Source organism: Globicephala melas, chromosome 4 (assembly GCF_963455315.2).
Source record: "Globicephala melas chromosome 4, mGloMel1.2, whole genome shotgun sequence".
Lineage (NCBI taxonomy): Eukaryota > Metazoa > Chordata > Mammalia > Artiodactyla > Delphinidae > Globicephala > Globicephala melas.
In genome coordinates, this window is record NC_083317.1 from 66,916,799 (window position 1) to 66,942,488 (window position 25,690).

Below are 25,690 nucleotides of genomic sequence, written 5' to 3' on the forward strand. Positions count from 1 at the left end.
TGGTTCTTCCTGGCTCCCTGACAAATCTCATTTTTCTGTTTTCCCATTCCTTCACCCACCACAGTATATTTAAGAACAACTATTTGTGTCCCTAAAGGCCTTAGGCTTCCTCCCTCTGGGCCCTTGAAAAACTGTATTCAAGCAGAAAAAGTATAATTACATAGGACTACATGACCTGAGGAGGATACTCTAATGTTTCTGTTCTTCCAGATTTAAGGAGACCTTTTCTTAAGCTATCTATGACTTAACAACAATTTGGTAAAGTATACCTTTGTGAACAAAGATGAAACATTTTCTCCCCACCTGATCCCTCCAGGATTCAGGAACTCTCAGTGAATATTCTTACTCTCTTAACAATTTATTTGCTTGCATAAGTTCAATAACAATCTGTTCTCCTTGTAACAGGATACAATTAGAAACACTGGCTATACTACCAAGGCTTTGACTGGAATGTCATATTTGAGAAAGGTGTGCACAGACTCAGATATGACCAGATAGCTTCAAAGAACTGCTTCAAAAAAAAATCAACCAGGTACCTTGCTTACAAGGTTTCAGCAAAGCAGTCTTAAAAAAGGACTTATATGGTCAATCATTATTCTTGCTGTACTTATATAAATAATCAGGCCAAGTTTAATGCAAACAAATTCGTTTTACTATGATTATCTTTGGTTAAAAAAAATATAGGGGTAATTAAAGAGAGAAAAATTATCTTTGCACCTTTGTAGATAGTATTAGATTCTAGTCCTGTTAATTGTCTTTGAGGTTTTATTACATACCTGTAAACTGGACTGGATCCTGAATTCTTCTAGTGTCCTTAAATATCTGGCTACAACTCACCAAATTAATATTTCCAATTTTCTCCCACCCGTCTGATTTGACATCACTAAGAACAAAGGCAGCCTTTGAGCCCTGTCAGAAGGGAGCTTACCAAGTGCTCCTGACCACTGACACTGATGCAAAATTATGGAAAGCATTGAGCCTTGGGTACATGTCTCACAGCTAAGGACGACCACCTGACATCTGGTCCTACACAACACTGGAGACCCCTGAATCAAAATGATGAGTAAGAAAAGTCACTGATATTGATGTCTACTGCTTTCACCCAAGACACCAGATTCAAGTCTTCTTGCTTTAGTTAAACATGAAATCCTTTCTCCTTTTCTTTCTTAATTTCACTCTGGCATTGGCCTGGAAAGATAACACCCTCATCTGTATCTCCCAGGCCATTACTAAGAAGGGATAAGCTTCAGTATTTAGGATAACTCTATTTTAGGATGGGAGATTCTCTTTCCACATGCACTAAAAACCTGACTGACTCCTGGCTTGAAAAGGTAAATGCAGCAGTCCCTGTGAATAAATCTTTTATCAGTATTCCTTAACAGGAATGGTTTGCATCCCGACAGGTCTTGTCTTTGTCTGTGGTGGTTATCATTCTCCTTGGGCCCATATGAATGCCCATATGGCTGGCACACAACTGTACTAGGCGTCTTAGGTTATCTAACTGTGCCCCTAACTGTTCTAGAAAAGGTCTAACAGGAGGATTCATGATTCAAGAACTGCTTCCTTTGGCAGGGTCTACTTCCCTGATTAGGAGTTAAAACAAAGAAGAATATAATCAGGAACCTTTCCTCAACTCTTAGAGAACATTGCAGATTCCATTGCTAGGGCACTAATTGCCCAACAAAAATACTTAGACTCTCTGGCCACAGTTGCTCTTGATAATAAGATAGCCCTTGATAATCTTTTAGCTGAGCAGGGAAGTGTCTGTGCTATGACCAATACCATCTGTTGTACCTGGATTGACACTTCTGGTGAAGCTGAAACTTAATTATGTAAGATCACTGAGTAAGCCACTTGGCTTAAAAGGGTGACTCCTTCAACAGTGTCTTTGACTGGTTTGGGTCTTGGGGACTATGGCTCTGAAGCACACCCCAAATACTGGGAGTTATCCTATTTATAGCTGTCATAAACATCAGCACATTGGATTCTCTCAAAAGTTTTAAATGCATGTTCACAGCCACTGACCAGCAGAGAAGTGATCTCCCTGAGTGGAACATCAGAAAAGAAATGAGGAGAACAGCCACCTTAAAAATTGTGAACCTGTAACAGGGAAGAACAAAATCTGACTCCATGTTGGATCTGTTTCTTTTACTTTAACCTTTGCTTCCTGTTGCTTTTGTGACTATAATCACTAAAAGGATGCTCTTTATAGCTATAAGCATACATAGTGGCGTCCCTTGGGGAACCCTGCCCCTCTGCCTCAATGTTAAACCAAAGTGCCTTCATTCAGCTCACAGGGAAACACCCTGCCCCTGCCCGCCCGTGAATGGCTGCAAGAAAGAAGAAATTAACACATCTCCTCCCAGACGCTGGCCAAACCAGAAGATATTTTCCAAGACTTAGAGCCTTTTTACTTTACTTCCTCACCTCCTCCCCATCTCTGTTCTATAAAAGAAACTAGCATCCAGACCCAGATAAGATGGTACTCTATAGGACTCTAGTCTGCCATCTTCTCGGATGCCCAGCTTTCCAAATAAAGTCGCTATTCCTTGCCTCAACACCTCATCTCCTGATTTATTGGTCTGTTGTGCAGCAGAACAAGCTTGGACTCGGTAACAAACCTGAAGTCATGGCCTGTGAATATCACAGGAGTTCATCAAAGACGTCATGACCTATGGATAGCAGAACAAAGATCAACAAAGCTGCAGAGCAGTAGTTGAGAGCGAAGCTAATGCCTTAAATTTTGATCACATCTCTCAGGCTGAGAGTATGATGAAAAGGAGGGAACTGTTAAAGAGAAAAGCCACAGGCCCCAAATGGCTAAAGCCCATGATACCAAACCTAGATTTAATACCTAACCTAATTGCAGTTTTGACCTTCACCAGAAATGTAATCTTAATCAACCAGTCTAGAATTTCCTGGTCAGCACCAAGAGGTAATCTGTCCATCCTCCCTCCCCACCCCCCCACACCCCCACCCACCCCCAAGATACAATCTGCAGGATAAAACCCCCTTGCCTTTCCCTTTTACCCCCAAAAAGCTGCCCTGGTATAAAAATAATCCTTTCTTTTATTTTGCTAATAGCTCCTTTGCCCTATCCTTCTTCCTACAAAAACCTTCCATCTTTTAGTAAAACCCCTTCTAGTTCCTAGATTGGATGCTGCAATTCATGAATCACCTAATAAAGCTAGTTGGATCTTCAAATTTACTCAGCTGAATTTTGTTTTTTAACAACATCCAACAATGGATTCTACTGGTGAGCTGAGGGGTAATAGACTAGTGAGAGTGTAACTTGGCTAGACCCTTCTGCAGAGCAATTTGGAATCTAATAAATCTATATATATGCACTTACCTTCTGAAATCTCACATCTAGGAATTTACTCTGAAGAAACATCACCAACAATATGAAAATACATATGCACAAGGTAATTCATTACAGATTGTTGGTAATGGCAAGCTATTTGAGACAATCTGAATGTGGATGGGTTTTCTGGCTTTTACGTACCGGGCACTGAAAGGGTGGCCAGTCTCCAAATACATCAGTTTCTATTCAGAAAATTAACATTAATACAATACTGTATCTAATCTACACACCTTACTCAAAATTTACCAATTGTTCCAAGTATGTCCTTTTTCTAATCCAATCTAGATTAAGGTGGTACATTTAGTTGTCATGTCTCTTTAGCTTGCTTTAATTGGAATCAGCTCCTCAGTCTTTGTTTCCGTGACCTTGATATTTTTGAAAAGTACTGGCCAATTATTTTGTAGAATGTCTCTCAATTTAGGTTTGTCTGATGTTTCTCTACAGTTAAATTTACATTAGACATTTTTGATAAAAATATTCCAGGAGTAATGTTGTGTCTTTCTCAGTATGTCACATGAGGAGGCAGATAATGTTGATTTCTCATATTACTATGTTTCATTAATTTTGATCAGTGAAGGTTCTGGGCTTTCAGAAGAATCACAGTCATGGCAATAATGGCCTTAGAATCACACAGAAGAGATTCCAAAATATGTTTACAAATTTTTTCCAATTAAATTTTTAAAAACGTGTACTGACTTCAGATGACTCCCTGGAAGGGTTAAGTATGATATGTGGTATGCTGTTACCACAGAGATACTCCCACATCTGAATTTTTTCACCTCAGGTCTTTTATTACATATTTCTAAGCAACTATGAATATATCCAAAGATTCTGTGAAAATCACAGGCTCCAGAGGAGATCAACACCTTTACAAGTAGGTTTTAAAGCATACTCTATGTAGGTTTCAGCCAGAGGCACACCCCAAAGTGACAAAATCTCCCACCAATGGATCTGCCAATCTGGGGTCACAGGGGATGACCCTGCCCCCACAGCTCCACATTCTCTGCTTGGGTTGCATATGCTTAAGACTCCAAGCAATTTCATCCTTCAAAATCTAGGTAGAGGTAGCTATACAGCTATAGCTATGCTGGCTGTAGTGCATGCTGTACTAGGGCCCACTAGTAGGAATCACACCTGCCGTTGCTGCCGAAGTACACGGAGTAGAGCCCATGATGTGAGATGGCACTGCGCAGTGAGGCCCTTTCTTTGACTATGCTCCCATCCCTTCACACATGTTTCAAGTTTCAGAGCATGTGTCAAACCAAAGAGGAAAGAAGCACTGAACTGGAAATGAGATTAATGCTCTAATTTAGGACAAATTTTTAAAACCTGAAAATAAAACTGTTAATACTTGAAACTGCCTAAACAGCTATAGAATCTAGCTAAGATTCCATATAACAGTGAGTTCAAAGAATAGTGGTTGAGAAAATAATTAAGCTATTCCTTGATAATATGCTGAGTCCAGCCCATTCAATGAATTGGTTACACACTTACACACACACACACACACACACACACACACACACACATCAAGAAGTCCTCTTCTCATAAACTGTTTTTGAGGGACTAGTATTCCAAAGAATAGTCAAGAAGAGTATATTTTAAAGTTTTCTTGCCTGAAGAAAATCTAAGATGAGTCCTGGATATATACTGAGAACTAAAATCCATCAAAGCAGAAACATTGGTAACTTAACTTTACTCAAACTTTCTAGGAGAGAGTTATGATACATTTAGAAGTGTCTTTAAAGTCATAAAATATATTTTAAACATACAAAAAAAGAAAAAAGTAACCCTCAAGGGGAAAAGGAGCCACATTTTCTTCCACTTATACCAAATATGGCACGATATTATCTAAGGGAAAAATATTTTAGTATATTATCTATTATTTACAAATTGACCTGTTTTCATTTAATAACATATGTAGACAAGGGGTTTTTTCTTACCTTTTAAAAGGCACAGCATTTTTCAGAACACTTTCCACGTCAGCAACATCTGCTCTGGCAAGATCGGCCACAGTAAGAAAGCCAGAAGCATAGAGGAATCTGGCTCTCTGTGCATTAAGTAAGGATACCCGGACCAGGTCACACAGCTCCCTCTGGATGCCAAATGTAAGACGCTTCTGAAACTGGGACAGTAGTAGTTCCATGTTGTGCCAGCCCAGGCGGTTAGAAAACACTGTAATCATCCCTAGAATATTCATATAATATTTATTGAATTAAAAATTCTTTCTAGACCAATTCTTCGTTTCTTGAGATGTATTTTTGTTTCACTGTTGTTGTTATTTTTTCTGCAGAATTATAAAGTTTAACAGGCCCAAGGTATAAAATAATAGGAGAGCAGACATCTTTAAGGGCCTAGCTAATTGGCTAGACACATTAAATATCATCTCATTTTTTCTTAATCATGAACTTGCATTTGAAAAAATTGAGGCAGAGCACATAAACACAAAACAAACAAAAAGCCCTCACTAGTTTGCCTCTCTCTCTCTCTTTTTTTCCTTACTTTCTTTAAAGAAGAAAGAACTCTTAAAACAGGTAAAGAACTCTTTTCACCTAGAGGAAAACAAGAGAGCTAATTTAAATTGTCAAGTGCTGAGAGGATTATTTACAAAGAGTGAAAGTCCCATTGATAATTTCATAAAAAAAAAAAAAAAGGTTGCCCAGCTTGATAGCTATACCCTCTTGAAATAAAGAGGCCAGAGTAGCCAAGTGTCAAGTCATTAAGAAAATCACTTCCCTACAAGAACATTAACCCTAGAGGTAATCTGAGATCTTTGATGCCAGTGAGTTGAAGGGTAAGTCTCTCCCTTCTTACTGCCCTCTCCTGGCATCTTTCCCTCGGTAATCTCTCATGCACAAAATTTCACAATGAAACTTCTTACACATGTAAACACACTCTCCAGCAGCCCAGGATTTCCCTCCTAAGGGCTTAAGGATTTCTTGGTAAAATCAGACCTAGAACTTCCCTTGTTTGCCTAGCTTAGAAGATAAGAGTTTAATTTTATTAAGAAAGACCAGTATTTCCTTAGAGAACAGATATTTAAAACAATGAGACAGAAGTCCAGAAAGCCCTCTCCACTTGCCATCTTCCACAATAACAAGTATTAATCAATAACTTGATGAAAAAATGAAGACCAGTGAGAACTGTGTCTGTTTCTTCTTACAATACGCTCCCCCCACCAAAAAAAAAAAGACAGAAAAACAGAAAGAAGAGCGATGGTCAGCAGGTTGCTAGGGAATGGAAGGGGACCAAGATCCAGACGCTCAGCCAGCTGCCAGTCTTCTGTAGCAGGGTAACTGAGCCCACAGGAGTCATAGTTTTGGGTGTTTTGATGATGACAGGAACTATACAAAATTATGGCTTAACATGATCCCCTCACTTTTAGAGAAACCTACAGTAAAATGGAATTTGAAAAAAAGTAATCTTAACTTGACCTCAAACCACAGAGTCTTAAATAAATGTGGGAACACTTGTTTAACTGACCTGCATAAACAGCAGCCGACTGTTGTAACGATTGAATCTGTCCACGACTGCATCCATATTTCTGATTAATTTCCTTTAAGGGAACTTCACTGATTAAATCTAATAGCACAAGACTGGTAAAAAACCTAGAAAGTAAATTACCAAAAGTATGGTAAGAGGTCACTTATGTCTACTATGAAAGTACAATGTATGTTGAGAAACAAGAAAGAACCAAAAAAGGTAAGAGGGTGAGAAGGTGAGAAGATTCCTAATAGGATATAGGATTAGTGGACAAAGAGCTCAATGTTCGTAAATTCTAACATACGTTAGTACTATAGCAAAAAACTAATATCTGTATAACAAAAAGATTTTGTTCATATTTCAATAATGCTAACTAATTTTAAGAAATGAGACTGGGTTCAAGAAATATGATGGCACAAAAATTTTAAAGAACACCTGATACACAATTATATCACCTAATCATATTTCAATCAAAATTTGGTTATAAAGAAGTTTTGATGTGAAAGGCAATTGTGCCACAAATAAGCCAAGTATATAATCCTTACAAAATTTACACTTGACTATGATGTAAATAATATGAGACTAATGCTTTAAGAAAAATAATTTTATTATATTTCAAAGAAGCTAAAGCCTGTACAATTTCCCCACCTGAATCTTTTAATTGGCTCTTCCCTACTGGTAACAAATCAATTCAAAGGATGATACAAACCATATCCTCAAATGGAGCCACACTAAGTTGGCAATTCTGATCATATCTTCTTTAAGGGAAGAAAGTAATTAAGAGTTCTACTTTAAAAAGTCTTGATATATAGTGGCTTCTTATAAGCTACAAAGAAGAAACTAAAATATCAATAAATTCAGTAAATACAAGAAGTTGAAAATTTTCACTATATTCAGCCAAAACTTTTATTTTAATGACAATGAAAGTGATTACAATAAACTGGACATCTACTGTATATCCAATACTGTGTTAAAAACTGGATAGTCCAGGCTCCTTGATATTTACCTTTTATGGATGGCCATTTGTCGGTGCTGTTTCTCAGTTCTGGCTGCTACTTTTCCTTTCACACAGCGAGCCAAGAACCCTTCTTCAACTCCCACTAGCTCTGCCACCCGTTTCATAGAAGCTGGCAACTTCTCCCATAAACAGAAAAATCGATACCAATCAATAGTAGTCCAATCCTCAAACACAGGTGTAACCTAAAGGGAAGAAGCATCATTCATTACCTAAAACTATTGCATTACAAAAGGGACAAAATCGTAAACGTAAACTTCATGTTAAAAACAAAGGCCTCATGGGCTTCCCTGGTGGCGCAGTGGTTGAGAGTCCACCTGCCGATGTAGGGGACACAGGTTCGTGCCGCGGTCTGGGAAGATCCCACATGCCGCGGAGCGGCTGGGCCCATGAGCCATGGCCGCTGAGTCTGCGTGTCCGGAGCCTGTGCTCCGCAACGGGAGAGGCCACAACAGTGAGAGGCCCGCGTACCGAAAAAACAAACAAACAAACAAAGTCTTCAGTATTTGGAAAAATTTCTAAATGTGATAATGTCTCACTTATATGGAAACTTCATTTAATCACAAACAACTCACTGACAAGAGAAAAGAAGAGACCACTAAGCACACAAGCTGGATTTTACAGAATCCAAGGACTTTAATCATAGACACTTTTAATCTCGGTATTCTGATGTTAAATACAATCTTAAGTATTTTGTATGACTTCTGAGAAAATACAGGGAGGGGAAAGAGGAATCAATATTCACAATTGCTATAATATATTTATTATCTGAAGTGTCCAGTATTCAACAACAACAACAAAAAACAATGAGACATTCAAAGAAACAGAAACATGTGTCCCAAACACAGGGGAAAAAGCAGGCAAAAGAAACACCTTTGAGGGGTTCCAGATGTCAGAAATATCTGCAAAGACTTCAAAGAGACATTATAAGTATGGTCAAAGAACAGGAACAACAAAAAAAAACATGCTTAATAATGTAAAGGAAAGTATGATGACAATGTCTCATCAAGTAGGGAATATGAATAAAGAGAAATGATTAAAAAAAAAGAGCCAAATGGAAATTCTAGAGTTAAAAAATACAACTGAAATGAACTATTAACTATAGAGCTCAACAGTAGATGCAAGCTGGCAGAATAAAGCATCAGCAAACATGAAGATAGATCCATCAAGATTATGTAATCTGAGAGGTCAGAAAAAAGGAAAAAAAAAATGAACAGAGCCTCAGAGAAATGTGGGAAGCATTAAAGTGTACCAACATATGCATAATGAGAGTACCAGAAGAAGACAGAAAGGAACAGAAAGAATATTTGAAGAAATTATGGCTAAAACCTTTCCAAATTTAACGGAAAACTTTACATATGCCAGAGACTAAAAGTGAACTCCAACTAGGAAAGCTCAAAAAGACCCACACCCTGATGCATCAGAGTCAAAATGTAAAATACCAAGAGAAAATCATGAAAGCAGCAAAAGAAAAACAATGCATCATATACAAGGGAAACCAAAAAAAATTAAGAGCCGACTTCTCATCAAAAACAATGGAGGACAGGGCTTCCCTGGTGGCGCAGTGGTTGAGAGTCCGCCTGCCGATGCAGGGGACATAGGTTCGTGCCCCAGTCCGGGAGGATCCCACATGCCACAGAGCGGCTGGGCCCATGAGCCATGGCCGCTGAACCTGCGCGTCCGGAGCCTGTGCTCCGCAACAGGAGAGGTCACAACAGTAAGAGGCCCGCATACTGCAAAAAAAGAAAAAAAACAATGGAGGACAGAATGCTGTGAAACAACGTGTTCAAACTGCTGAAAGAAAAGAAAAGTCAACAAAGAATCTTATATAAAGGAAAACTAACTTTATAAAATAAAGGCATAACAAAGACATTCCCAGATAAACACAAAATTTGTTGCTAGCAGATCTGCCTACAAGAACTACTAAAGAAAAGTTCTTCTGGTTGAAAGAGAGTGACCCAAAACAGTATATTAATTCCACACAGAAAAACAAGGAGTGCCAACAAAGGTAATTGCATGGGTACTTGTAAAGACAGTATTATTGCATATTTCCCCTCTTTTCTTCTCTTGACTGACTTTAAAAAGCAACTGTACAAAACAGTATGTATAAAACATATAAAAATACAAAATGTTTGACAATAACAGCCCAAAGGAGGCAGATGGGAGCAAAGCTATATTGAAGTAGGAAATAACAAGAGAGAGTAACTAAATCCATAGAAACAAAAAAAGGGAAGCACAAATCTTAAATAAAAATGTAAATATAACAAATTTTATATGTATACATTTGCTCTCTTTTCTACTCTCAGCTTCTTTAAAGACATAAAATTGTATAAAATAACAATTATAACAATGTATTGTTGGGTTTGTAACACATGTAGATTAGATGTAACATGTATAACACTAATAGCACCAAAAAGAAAAAAAAAAAGGAATAGGAATACAGCTATACAAGAATAATGTTTCTATATCTCAATGGGATTAAGTAAGTATAAATTTTAAGCTGTATATGCTAACCCCTTGAGTAATTACTGGGAAAATAACTTCAAAAAATATAGAGAAAAAGTAAAGAAATTTAAATGTTATACTAGAAAGTTTTGCTTAATTCAAAAGAAATCAGTAAAAGTGCAAGAGAACAAAAGAAGACGTGAGATATATAGAAAACAGACAAAATGTGGAAGATGTAAATCCAACTACATCAATAGTAACATGAAATGCAAATGGACTAAATAATCTATCAAAGACAGAGATTGACAGATTGGATAAGAAAAAAACCAGAATCCAACTATATGCTGTCTATAAGAGACACATTACAGATTCAAAAATACAAACAGGTCAAAAGTAAAAGGAAGTGAAAATATGCAAGCCACAACTATAACAAAGCCAGAGTAACTAGACTAATATCAGATAAAATAGACTTCTAAAAAAAAGTTCACAGAAGAGGAATATTTTATAATGACAACAGGACCCATCCAACAAACAAACATAACAACTGTAAATACATACAGGGTTCTGAAACACATGAACAAAACTTGACAGAAATGAAGAAACAGACAATTCAAAAATAAGAGTTGAAGATTTAAATACCCTCACTTTCAACAGTGGAAAGAAGAACTAAGAAGATCAACAGCAAATAGAAGGTGAAAACGATACAGTAAATCAACTAGACCTAACAGACATCTGTAGAACTTCAACCAGCAACAGCAGAATGCACATTCTTCTTGAGGCCACATAGAACATTTTCCAGGACAGACCATCTACTAGGCAATAAAACAAGCCTCAATAAATGTAAAAGGATTGAAATCATGTGAAATATGTTTTCTGACAATGGAATGAAATTAAAAATAAATTTTAAAAAATTTTGGAAATTCACAATGTAGAAATTAAACAAGATGCTACTAAATAACAATGGGTCAGAGAAGAAATCACAATTGAAATTAAAAACTACCTTGAAACAGATGAAGATAAAAAATGAAAACATAAAATACCAAAATTTATGGGATACAGTGAAAGTAGTGCTTTGAAAGAAATTTATAGTTATAAATGCCTATACTAAAAAAGAATAAAGATCTAAAATCAATATCCTAATCTTCCACCTTAAGACACTGCAAATTGAAGGGCAAAGGAAAGCCAAAGCAAGAAGGAAAAAAAAAAAAACTATAAAGAGCAGAAATTAATGAAACAGAGAGTAAAAAATAATAGAGAAAATCAACCTACCCAAAATAGGTTCTGTTAAAAGGTAAACTGAAACACATTAAAATTTTCAAGAGTTTATTTGAGCACGCACCAATTAGAATTGGGCAGTGCCAAACCAAAGGCAGTTAGGAGTCCTCTAAGGACAGGAGCTAGGGGCAAAGTTTTTAAAGAGAAGATGCTGAAGAAAATCAAAGCAATTACAGGACTGGTTATAGCTTCAGCAGCTGCCTTATTTGGGAGAACCTAGTTGGCTTTTTGTGATTGGTTGTTCTCAAGTTTCACTTTCTTGGATTCAAGTGCATTGACTAAGGCTTAAGTTCTTGTTTGCTTACATAAGCTGCTAAGACAGGCTTCCTTATTTAAGTATTGTTAACAGTTCTTTGAAACAATACTGAAACCTTTAGCTAGATTGATCAAGAAAAAGAGAGAATACTCAAATTACTAAAATCAGGAATGGAAGAGGGGACACTACTACTGCCTTATAGAAATAAAAAGAATCATAAAAAAATACTATGAACAATTGAATACCAACAAACTAGATAACCTAGATGAAATGGACAAATTCCTGGAAACATACCAACTACCAAAACTGATTCAAGAAAAAATAGAAAATCTAAATAGACCTAAAACAAGAATAGAGACTGAATTAGTAATCAAAAATTGTACTCCAAAGAAATGTCTAAGCCCAAATGGCTTGACTGGTGAAATCTATTACCAAATGTTTAAATAATTAACAGCAATCCTTCACAATTTCTTCCAAAAAGAGAGAGGAACACTTCCTAATTCATTCACTACCTCAAAACCACACAAAACCATCATGAGAATAAAGAACTACAGACCAATGTGTCTTAAGAATGTAGATGCAACAATCCTCAACAAAATACCAGCAAACCAAATCTAGCAACATGTAAATAGTACTATACAACATGATCAAGTGAGATTTACCCAGAAAATTCAAGATTAATATCATATCTGAAAATCAAATAATGTAATATCAATAGAATAATGGACAAAAATCCCATGATGATCTCAATAGATGCAGAAAAAGCACGTCACAAAATCTAACACCTTTTAGTGATTAAAAAAATTCAACAATCTAGGAATAGAAGGTAAATTCCTCAACCTGATAAAGGCTATGTGCAAAAAATCCACATCTAACATCATACTTGATGGTGAAAGCCTGAACACTTTCCCTCTAAGATCAGGAACAAGACAAAGATGTCTGCTCTCACTATCTCTATTCATATTTAACTAGAGATTCCAGACAGGTCAAGAAAAAGAAATAAAATTCATCTATAGTGGAAAGGAAGAAGCAAAACTACCTCTATTTGCAAATGATATGAACTTGTAGAAAATCCTAAGGAATCCACCAAAATACTATTAAAATTAATGAACAAGTTTAATAGGCTGCAGCATACAAGATCAAAATATTAAAAAATTGTTCATATATTTCAATAAACAATCTGAAAAGAAAATTAACAAAGGAATTCCATTTACAATAGCATTAAAAACAATAAAATGTTTAAGAATAAGTTTAACAAAAGACATATAAAACTTGTACTCTGAAAACTATAAAAACTGTTGAAAGAAATTAAAGACCTACACAAATGTGAAGACAGCCATGTACACTAACTGGAAGACTTAACATTGTTAATTGTCATCAAAATTAAAAATCTTTGTGCTTCAAAAGACATAATCAAAAACTTGAAAAGACATCCCACAGAATGCAAGAAAATATTTCCATATCATATATCTCATAAGAGACTTGTATCCAGAATATATAAAGAACTCTTACAACTCAATAATAAAATGATAAATAACCCAATTTAAAAATGGGCAAAGGATCTGAGTAGATATTTTTCTAAGGAAGATAGATATTCATGTGGTCAAGAAACAGATGGAAAGGTGTTCAACGTCACTACCCATTAGGGAAATACAAATTCAAACTATAATGAGATAGCACTTCAAGCCCATAAGGATATACTTAAAAAGACAGATAAAAACAAGCATTGGAGAGATGTGGAGAAATGTGAACCCTTGTACATTGCTTATGGTAATGTAAAATTATGCAGCTGCTTTATAGGACTTTGGAAGCTCCTCAAAATGTTAAAATTAGAGTTACCATATGATCCAGCAGTTCTACTTCTAGAAATATATCTAAGAGAATCCAAAACATATGTCCACGAAGACTTGAATATGAATGTTAACAGCAGCATTACTCATAATAGTCAAAAAGTAAAAACATATCAAATGTCCATCATTTTGATGAATGGATAAAGATGTAGTACATCTCTACAATGAAACATTATTCTGCAATATAAAGGACTTAAGAACTGATACATGATAAAACATGGATGAACCTTGAAAACATTATGCTAAGTGAAAGAAACCAGCCATAAAAGACCACATATTATATAATTCCATTTATATGAATAAGAATAGAATAGAAAGTCTATAGAAAAACAGAAATCACACTGGTGGTTGCTCAGGGGTAGGGGAAGATGAGGAGGTTGAAGGAAAATGGGGAGTGACTGCTAATGGGTACAGGGTTTCTTTCTGAGGTGATGAAAATGTTCTGAAATTAGATGTTGATGACTGCACAACTCTGTGAACATACTAAAAATCATTGACTTGTACACTTTAAATTATATACTATGTGAATTGTATTGCAACACAGCTATTTAAAAAAAACTCAAATTCCCTATGAGAAAATTTTCAGAACACTCCTGAAAGCCCCAAAGTAGACTCAAAGAAATAGAAAAACATCTCTTTTCATAAATAAGACCAATCAAATTAAAAAGGATGTCAGTCAGTTCTCCTCCATGTTAATGTATAAATTTAACAATACCAATGAAAATACCAAGTTAATTCTAAGCGATATATGAAAAGGGAGGTAAGTAAGAATACCTATGAACACTAAAAAAGGAGAGCAATGAAACTAACCCTACTAGATAATACAACAAAAGCTTTTAATTAAAACAGAGGTAGTAGTGTACATATTGGTAAAATTGGTCTGTTGTCAGGTCAACAAATGAAATAGAAATATACCCAACAACAAATGGAAATTAGAAATGCATCTAAACACAAATGCAAATTAGTACATAAAAATTGGAGAAAAAAGTTAAATGAAAGCTGAAGAAAATTTTTCAGTCACTGTGTGTAAACAAATCTTTTTAATAAATAAAGATGTGACTACAGATAGCCATTATGAAAAAAGATAAAATTGAAGAACCATATATTAGAATAAACTCTAAATGGAATAGAGCGCAAAAGAGAGGGACTACAATCATATAATTACTTGAAGAAAATGTGAGAGAATTTATAATCTCAGAACAAGAAAAGCATTTCTCACTGATTCTAAAGTTCAAAATTCAACTACATTTTTTTTAAATGCTATACAAAACACACAATAAACAAAGTCAAAAGCCAAGTGAAAAACTAGGAGAAAAATATTTATACCACAAAGAACTACTCTCCCTAATATATGTAAAAGAATTGTTAAAACTTAAGAAAAAGACCAAAAATACAATAGAAAAATGTGCAAAAGACATGGACAACTCATAGAAAATAAAAGAATACTACCTTAAACATATAGAAAAAATGTTCAAATTTATTCATAATAAAAAGTGTAAATTAAAAGTATACTCAAAAATGTAAAAGCTTGACAATATAATTTTATTTATGAGGTTGTGGGAAAATAACCACTCTCATATAGCACTGGTAAAACTGGAAAATGATATAAACGCTATAGAGGGCAATGCAAAACCAAAATCACCTATGTCTTTACACTTGACCCAGCAATCATACTTCTAGGATTCTTTTGCAAAGATACACCTCCATCAAAACTAAACTAAACAATAATATATGCCAAAGTTACTCACTGCAGCATCATTTGCCATACCAAAATACTGGGAACAACTCAAATATCCATCAGAGAACTGACTGAATAAACAATGGATTATCCACATACACAATGGGGTTATACAGATATAAAAAGAATAAAAATCCCATGAACTGACAAAGAGTGATTTCCAAGATATATTAGATATATTGTTAAAGGGGAAAAAGAGGTACAAAGTAATGTATATAGAATACTATCCTCTGAATAAGAAAGGTAAAGTGAGACTGTATCTAAGCACTTGCTAATATTTATTAGCACTTGCTAATATTTATACAATGAAAAAGACATACACCAGAAACTAATGAAAACAATTATCTATGAAGGTAAGAGGAAACGGCATGCAGAGCATTGACATATAGCTGCCAGACTTCACTGGGTATTCCTTTTTATATAGTTCTGACTTTTGAATCACATAAATGTTTTAAATATTCAAAAAACAAAATAGTACATGCAAACTTAAATGTTTTATTTAAAAAAATAAATGTACATTAACTTGGCAATTTTTTGAGATAGGGTTAAGGTCTTTTGAGTTTGAGTCTATTGATTAGAATTTACCATGGCTTTCTTATGTAAACCATACCCACAATACATTGTCTCATAAATCCAGTTACTCTTTTGGTCAAGTGAAATTAGACATTAAAGAAAATTGCAAAATACTCTGTGAACAGTATCCTTCTAGTTGTTTTCCCATATAGATTATAATTTTTTTTCAGAGCTTTACAGAAGTCTCACTCACATGTTTTATCAGCAATTATTTTAGTAACTTGCATTAAATCTAATTTTCATAGAAGGAAACTGGCAGTCTGACTCTAGAGCCCATAATCATAACCAATGTAAAATAAATGAGACTTATTTATAAGGCCATGCCAGATAACTCGTAAGACCAGCTTTGAGATTCTCCTTAGACACATTCTCAGGCACAGAACTTTGAACACATTATCACCCACGTAGTACACATGTTCACTGGAAGGGGGGACGGAAGGAAGGCCCTGTCCAGAAATTTCTCCTCTGCTCGCCTCTATATAGTGTTTTTATTGAAATACATTTCTTGATAAGCCTTCATAATTCTTATAATTTCAAATTTACCCCCCACTCTCTTGCCTATCAAAACACATGCATTTGCTCTTTCCCCCTTCCCAACTTTATTGAGGCATAATTGACAAATGAAATTGCATATATTTAAGGTGTACAATATACTGATTTGACATATGTATTCACTGTGAAATGATTACCACAATCAAGTTAATTAGCACATCTATCACCTCACATAGTTACCACTGTGTGCATGTGTGTGGTAAGATTCTCTCCGTAAGCAAATTCCAAGTATACAATACAGTATTATTAGCTAAAATCACTATGCTGTACATTAAATTCCCAGAACTTATTCATCTTACACAGGCATACATTGGGGATATTCTGGGTTCAGTTCAAAACATTACAATAGAGGGAAGAGGGGGAAGATGGCGGAAGAGTAAGACGCGGAGATCACCTTCCTCCCAACAGATACATCAGAAATACAACTACACGTGGAACAACTCCTACAGAACACCTACTGAACGCTGGCAGAAGACCTCAGACCTCCCAAAAGGCAAGAAACTCCCCACGTACCTGGGTAGGCCAAAAGAAAAAAGAATAAACAGAGACAAAAGAATAGGAAAGGGACCTGCACCAGTGGGAGGGAGCTGTGAAGGAGGAAAGGTTTCCACACACTAGGAAGTCCCTTCAGGGGCAGAGACTGCGGGTGGTGGAGTGGGGAAGCTTCGGAGCCACGGAGGAGAGCACAGCAAAAGGGGTGCAGAGGGCAAAGCGGAGAAATTCCCGCACAGAGGATCGGTGCCGACTGGCACTCACTAGCCCGAGAGGCTTGTCTGCTCAGCCGCCGGGGCAGGCGGGGCTGGGAGCTGAGGCTAGGGCTTGGCTAGGACTGGCGGCGTGAACACAGCCTGAAGGGGTTACTGCACCACGGCTAGCTGGGAGGGAGTCTGGGGAAAAGTCTGGACCTGCCAAAGAGGCAAGAGACTTTTTCTTCCCTCTTTGCTTCCTGGTGTGCGAGGAGAGGGGATTAAGAGCGCTGCTTAAAGGAGCTCCAGAGACGGGCGCGAGCCGTGGCTAGCAGCGCAGACCCCAGAGACGGGCATGAGAGACGCTAAGGCTGCGGCTGCCGCCACCAAGAAGCCTGTGTGCGAGCGCAGGTCACTATCCACACCTCCCTTCCGGGGAGCCTGTGCAGCCCGCCACTGCCAGGGTCCTGGGATTCAGGGACAACTTCCCGGGAGAAAGCACGGCGCACCTCAGGCTGGTGCCACGTCCCGACGGCCTCTGCCACCTCAGGCTCGCCCCGCATCGTGCCCCTCCCTCCCCCCGGCCTGAGTGAGCCAAAGCCCCCGAATCAGCGGCTCCTTTAACCCTGTCCTGTCTGAGCGAAGAACAGACGCCCTCCGGCGACCTACACGCATAAGCGGGGCCAAATCCAAAGCTGAACCCCGGGAGCTGTGCGAACAAAGAGAAAGGGAAATCTCTCCCAGCAGCCTCAGGAGCAGTGGATTGAATCTCTACAATCAACCTGATGTACCCTGCATCTATGGAATACCTGAATAGACAACGAATCATCCCAAATTCAGGAGGTGGACTTTGAGAGCAAGATTTATTATTTTTTCCCCTTTTCCTCTTTTTGTGAGTGTGTATGTGTATGCTTCTGTGTGAGATTTTGTCTGTATAGCTTTGCTTTCACCATTTTTCCTAGGGGTCTATCTGTCCATTTTTTCTTTTGTTTTTTTACTTAAAAAAATTTTTTTTCTTCATTAATTATGTTTTATTTTAATAACTTTATTTTATTTAATCTTAGTTTATTTTATTTTATTTTATCCTCTTTCTTTCTTTCTACTTTTTCTCTCTTTTATTCTGAGCCGTGTGGATGAAAGGCTCTTGGTGCTGCAGCCAGGAGTCAGTGCTGTGCCTCTGAGGTGGGAGAGCCAAGTTCAGGTCACTGGTCCACAAGACACCTCCCAGCTCCACGTAATATCAAATGGTGAAAATCTCCCAGAGATCTCCATCTCAACACCAACACCCAGCTTCACTCAACGACCAGCAAGCTACAGTGCTGGACACCCTATGCCAAACAACTAGCAAAACAGGAACACAACCCCACCCATTAGCAGAGAGGCTGCCTAAAATCATAATAAGTCCACAGACACCCCAAAACACACCACCAGACGTGGACCTCCCCACCAGAAAGACAAGATCCAGCCTCATCCACCACAACACAGGCACTAGTCCCCTCCACCAGGAAGCCTACACAACCCACTAAAACAACTTTAGCCACTGGGGAAAGACACCAAAAACAACAGGAACTATGAACCTGCAGCCTGCAAAAAGGAGACCCCAAACACAGTAAGATAAGCAAAAGGAGAAGACAGAAAAACACACAGCAGATGAAGGAGCAAGATAAAAACCCACCAGACCTAACAAATGAAGAGGAAATAGGCAGTCTACCTGAAAAAGAATTCAGAATAATGATAGTAAAGATGATCCAAAATCTTGGAAATAGAATAAAGAAAATGCAAGAAACATTTAACGAGGACCTAGAAGAACTAAAGATGAAACAAGCAACGATGAACAACACAATAAATGAAATTAAAACTACTCTAGAAGGGATCAATAGCAGAATAACTGAGGCAGAAGAACGGATAAGTGACCTGGAAGATAAAATAATGGAAATAACTACTGCAGAGCAGAATAAAGAAAAAAGAATGAAAAGAACTGAGGACAGTCTCAGAAACCTCTGGGACAACATTAAACGCACCAACATTCGAATTATAGGGGTTCCAGAAGAAGAAGAGAAAAAGAAAGGAACTGAGAAAACATTTGAAGAGATTATATAGAAAACTTCCCTAATATGGGAAAGGAAATAATTAATCAACTCCAGGAAGCACAGAGAGTCCCATACAGGATAAATCAAAGGAGAAACACGCCAAAAAACATATTAATCAGGCTATCAAAAATTAAATACAAAGAAAATATGTTAAAAGCAGCAAGGAAAAAACAACAAATAACACACAAGGGAATTCCATAAGGTTAAGAGCTGGTCTTTCAGCAGAAATTCTGCAAGCCAGAAGGGACTGGCAGGACATATTTAAAGTGATGAAGGAGACAAACCTACAATCAAGATTACTCTACCCAGCAAGGATCTCATTCAGATTTGATGGAGAAATTAAAACCTTTACAGACAAGCAAAAGCTGAGAGAGTTCAGAACCACCAAACCAGCTTTACAACAAATGCTAAAGGATCTTCTCTAGGCAAGAAACACAAGAGAAGGAAAAGACCTACAATAGCAAACCCAAAACAATTAAGAAAATGGGAATAGGAACATACATATTGATAATTACCTTAAATGTAAATGGATTAAATGCTCCCACCAAACACAGACTGGCTGAATGGATACAAAAACAAGACCCATATATATGCTGTCTACTAGAGACGCACTTCAGACCTAGGGACACATACAGACTGAAAGTGAGGGGATGGAAAAAGATATTCCATGCAAATGGAAACCAAAAGAAAGCTGGAGTAGCAATTCTCACATCAGACAAAATAGACTTTAAAATAAAGACTATTACAAGAGACAAAGAAGGACACTACATAATGATCAAAGGATCGATCCAAGAAGAAGATATAACAATTGTAAATATTTATGCACCCAATATAGGAGCACCTCAATACATAAGGCAAATACTAACAGCCATAAAAGGAGAAATCAACAGTAACACATTCATAGTAGGGGATTTTAACACCCCACTTTCACCAATGGACAGATCATCCAAAATGAAAATAAATAAGGAAACACAAGCTTTAAATGATACATTAAACAAGATGGACTTAATTGATATTTATAGGACATTCCATCCAAAAGCAACAGAATACACATTTTTCTCAAGTGCTCATGGAACATTCTCCAGGATAGATCATATCTTGGGTCACAAATCAAGCCTTGGTAAATTTAAGAAAATTGAAATTGTATCAAGTATCTTTTCCGACCACAACGCTATGAGATTAGATATCAATTACAGAAAAAGATCTGTAAAAAATACAAACACTTGGAGGCTAAACAATACACTACTTAATAACGAAGTGATCACTGAAGAAATCAAAGAGGAAATCAAAAAATACCTAGAAACAAATGACAGTGGAGACACGACAACCCAAACCCTATGGGATGCAGCAAAAGCAGTTCTAAGAGGGAAGTTTATAGCAATACAATCCTACCTTAAGAAACAGGAAACATCTCGAATAAACAATCTAACCTTGCACCTAAAGCAATTAGAGAAAGAAGAACAAAAAAACCTCAAAGTTAGCAGAAGGAAAGAAATCATAAAGATCAGGTCAGAAATAAATGAAAAAGAAATGAAGGAAACAATAGCAAAGATCAACAAAACTAAAAGCTGGTTCTTTAAGAAGATAAACAAAATTGATAAACCATTAGCCAGACTCATCAAAAGGGAGAAGACTCAAATCAATAGATTTAAAAATGAAAAAGGAGAAGTAACAACTGACATTGCAGAAATACAAAAGATCATGAGAGATTACTACAAGCAACTATATGCCAATAAAATGGACAACCTGGAAGAAATGGACAAATTCTTAGAAATTCACAACCTGCCAAGACTGAATCAGGAAGAAACAGAAAATATGAACAGACCAATCACAAGCACTGAAATTGAAACTGTGATTAAAAATCTTCCAACAAACAAAAGCCCAGGACCAGATGGCTTCACAGGTGAATTCCATCAAACATTTAGAGAAGAGCTAACACCTATCCTTCTCAAACTTCCAAAATATAGCAGAGGGAGGAACACTCCTAAACTCATTCTACAAGGCCACCATCACCCTGATACCAAAACCAGACAAGGATGTCACAAAGGAAGAAAACTACAGGCCAATATCACTGATGAACATAGATGCAAAAATCCTCAACAAAATACTAGCAAACAGAATCCAACAGCACATTAAAAGGATCATACACCATGATCAAGTGGGGTTTATTCCAGGAATGCAAGGATTCTTCAATATACGCAAATCAATCAATGTGATACACCATATTAACAAACTGAAGGAGAAAAACCATGTGGTCATCTCAATAGATGCAGAAAAAACTTTTGACAAAATTCAACACCCATTTATCATAAAAACCCTCCAGAAAGTAGGCAGAGAGGGAAATTTCCTCAACATAATAAAGGCCATATATGACAAACCCACAGCCAACATCATCCTCAATGGTGAAAAACAGAAAGCATTTCCACTAAGATCAGGAACAAGACAAGGTTGCCCACTCTCACCACTCTTATTCAACATAGTTTTGGAAGTTTTAGCCACAGCAATCAGAGCAGAAGAGGAAATAAAAGGAATCCAAATCAGAAAAGAAGATGTAAAGCTGTCACTGTTTGCAGATGACATGATACTATATATAGAGAGAGAATCCTAAAGATGCTACCAGAGAACTACTAGAGCTAATCAATGAATTTGGTAAAGTAGCAGGATACAAATTTAATGCACAGAAATCTCTTGCATTCCTATACACTTATGATGAAAAATCTGAAAGTGAAATCAAGAAAACACTCCCATTTACCACTGCAACAAAAAGAATAAAATATCTAGGAATAAACCTACCTAAGGAGACAAAAGACCTGTGCAGAAAATTATAAGACACTGATGAAAGAAATTAAAGATGATACAAATAGATGCAGAGATATACCATGTTCTTGGATTGGAAGAATCAACATTGTGAAAATGACTCTACTACCCAAAGCAATCTACAGATTCAATGCAATCCCTATCAAACTACCACTGGCATTTTTCACAGAACTAGAACAAAAAATTTCACAATTTGTATGGAAACACAAAAGACCCCGAATAGCCTGAGCAATATTGAGAAAGAACAACGGAGCTGGAGGAATCACACTCTCTGACTTCAGACTATACTACAAAGATACAGTAATCAAGACAGTATGGTACTGGCACAAAAACAGAAATACTGATCAATGGAACCTGACAGAAACCCAGAGATACCCACGCACATATGGTCACCTTATCTTTGATAAAGGAGTCAGGAATGTACAGTGGAGAAAGGACAGCCTCTTCAATAAGTGGTGCTGGGAAAACTGGACAGCTACATGTAAATGTATGAGATTAGAACATTCCCTAATACCATACACAAAAATAAGCTCAAAATGGATTAAAGATCTAAATGTAAGGCCAGAAACTATCAAACTCTTAGAGGAAAACATAGGCAGAACACTCTATGACATAAATCACAGCAAGATCCTTTCTGACCCACCTCCTAGAGAAATGGAAATAAAAACAAAAATAAACAAATGGGACCTAATGAAACTTCCAAGCTTTTGCACAGCAAAGGAAACCATAAACAAGACCAAAAGACAACCCTAAGAATGGGAGAAAATATTTGCAAATGAAGCAACTGACAAAGGATTAATCTCCAAAATTTACAAGCAGTTCATGCAGCTCAATAACCAAAAACCAAACAGCCTAATCCAAAAATGAGCAGAAGACCTAAATAGACATTTCTCCAAAGAAGATATACAGACTGCCAACAAACACATGAAACAATGCTCAACATCATTAATCATTAGAGAAATGCAAACCAAAACTACAATGAGATATCATCTCACACCAGTCAGAATGGCCATCATCAAAAAATCTAGAAACAATAAATGCTGGAGAGGGTGTGGAGAAAAGGGAACACTCTTGCAGTGCTGGTGGGAATGTGAATTGGTACAGCCACTATGGAGAACAGTATGGAGGTTCCTTAAAAAACTACAAATAGAGCTACCATATGACCCAGCAATCCCACTACTGGGTATATACCCTGAGAAAACCATAATTCAAAGAGAGTCATGTACTAAAATGTTCATTGCAGCTCTACTTACAATAGCCAGGGCATGGAAGCAACCTAAGTGTCCATCAACAGATGAATGGATAAAGAAGATGTGGCACATATATACAATGGAATATTACTCAGCCATAAAAGGAAACGAAATTGAGTTATTTGTAGTGAGGTGGATGGACCAAGAGTCTGTCACACAGAGTGAAGTAAGTCAGAAAGAGAAAGACAAATACCATATGCTAACACATATATATGAAATCTAAAAAAAAAAAGGTCATGAAGAACCTAGGGGCAAGATGGGAATAAAGACACAGACCTACTAGAGAATGGACTTGAGGATATGGGGTGGGGGAAGGGTAAGCTGTGACAAAGTGAGAGAGTGGCATGGACATATATACACTACCAAACGTAAAATAGCCAGTGGGAAGCAGCCACATAGCACAGGGAGATCAACTCAGTGCTTTGTGACTACCTAGAGGGGTGGGATAGGGAGGGTGGAAGGGAGGGAGACACAAGATGGAAGAGATATGGGAACATATGTATATGTATAACTGATTCACTTTGTTATAAAGCAGAAACTAACACAGCATTGTAAAGCAATTATACTTCAATAAAGATGTAAAAAAACAAAACAAAACAAAAAAAACCATTACAATAAAGCAATTATCATAATAAAGTGAGCCACACAAGTTTTTTGGTTTCCCAGTGCATATAAAAGTTATGTTTTGGTTTAACAGTGCATATAAAAGTAGTCTCTTAAGTATGCAATAGTATTATGTCTAAAAAAACCATGCACACATCTTAATCTAAAAATAATGCTGTTAGGGAATTCCCTGGCGGTCCAGTGGTTGGGACTCCATGCTCTCACTGCTGAGGGCCGGGGTTCGCTCCCTGGTGGGGGAACTAAGATCCCACAAGCCGCAAGGTAAGATCCCTCAAGCCGCAAGGCACAGCCAAAAATAAATAAATGAAAATAAAATTTTTAGTTATAAAAAATAAAAATAATGATGTTCGAAAAATGGCACCAAAAGACTTGTTTAATGTGGGGTTACTACAAAACTTCAATTTCTAAAAAACAGATGCAGTATCTACAAAGCGCAATGAAGCAGAGCAAAGTGCAATAAAACGAGGAGGTATGCCTTTAACTGAAAGTTTGTACCCTTTGACCAACACCTCCCCATGTCCCCCATACCCCAGCCCCTGGCAACCACCATTCCCCTTTGTTTCTGAGTTCAACTTTTCCGATTCTCCATTAGTGAGACCATACAAAATTTTTCTTTCTCTGTCTAGCTTATTACACTTAGCACAACACCCTCCACGTTAATCCATGTTGTCACAAATGGCAAGGTTTCCTTCTTTTTTATGGCTGAATGATATTCCATTGTATACATAGTTATAAAATCCTATTTTAAGCTAATAACAACTTAACTTCGATGCTATACAAAAACTCTATGCTTTTACTTCTCCATCCCCTCATATTTTATGCCTTTAATATTACAATTTACATTTTATCTTATATATCTATTAACAAATTATTGTAATTATAGTTATTTTCAATGTTTGTCTTTAACTTTTATATAAAAGTGATTTGCATACCACCATTACATTCAGAATTCTGAATCTGATTATAAATTTACCTTTACCAGTGAGTTTTATACATTCATATGTTTTTACACTGTTAATTAGCATCCTTTCATTTCAGCTTGAAGAACTCCTTTTAACATTTATTATAATGCACGTCCAGTGGTGATGAATTTCCTCACCTTTTCTTTGTTTGGGAAAGTCTTTATCTTACCTTCATTTCTGAAGGACAGAACTACTTGGTATAGCATTCTTAGTTGGCAGTTTTCTTCTTTAAATATTTTCAATATATCATACCATTCTCTCTGGAAAGTTTTTGCTAAGAAATCCACTAATGGCCTTTTGAGGTTTCCTTGTACATGACAAGAGTCTTTTCTCTTGTTGCTTTCAAAATTCTGATTCTTGGATTTTTGACAGTTTGTTGTGTCTAGATGAAGTCATTTTGGGGTTGTACCTGTTTGGGGTCCTTTTAGCTTCATGTCCATATCTCTCGCCATATTTGGCATGTTTTTAGCCATTATTTCTTTAAATAGACTTTCTGCCATTTTCTCTCTCTCTTCTCCATCTTGGACTTCAATAATGTATATGACGGCATCCCGTAAGTCTTGCAGGGTTTTTTCACTCTTCATTCTTTCCATCCCCCCAACCCCCACCCCCCCTCCTCTGGATGCATAATTTCAAATGACCTATCTTTGAGTTCACTGATTCCTTCTTCTGCTTGATCAAGTCTGCTTTTGAAGCTCTCTATTGAATTT

At 36.8% G+C, this 25,690-nt stretch overlaps 1 protein-coding gene across 1 annotated transcript in view; it reads right to left on the reverse strand.

Moving 5' to 3' along the window:
* Window positions 1-25,690, reverse strand: part of POLQ (DNA polymerase theta) — a 114,547-nt gene that overhangs the window by 58,290 nt on the left and 30,567 nt on the right. Inside the window, exons 13-15 of the mRNA XM_030857808.2 lie at window positions 7,854-8,047; window positions 6,848-6,972; window positions 5,308-5,551 (exon numbers count right to left, since the gene is read on the reverse strand). Of these exons, the coding sequence (XP_030713668.2) occupies window positions 5,308-5,551; window positions 6,848-6,972; window positions 7,854-8,047 (563 nt within the window). The remainder of the gene's footprint in view (window positions 1-5,307; window positions 5,552-6,847; window positions 6,973-7,853; window positions 8,048-25,690) is intronic.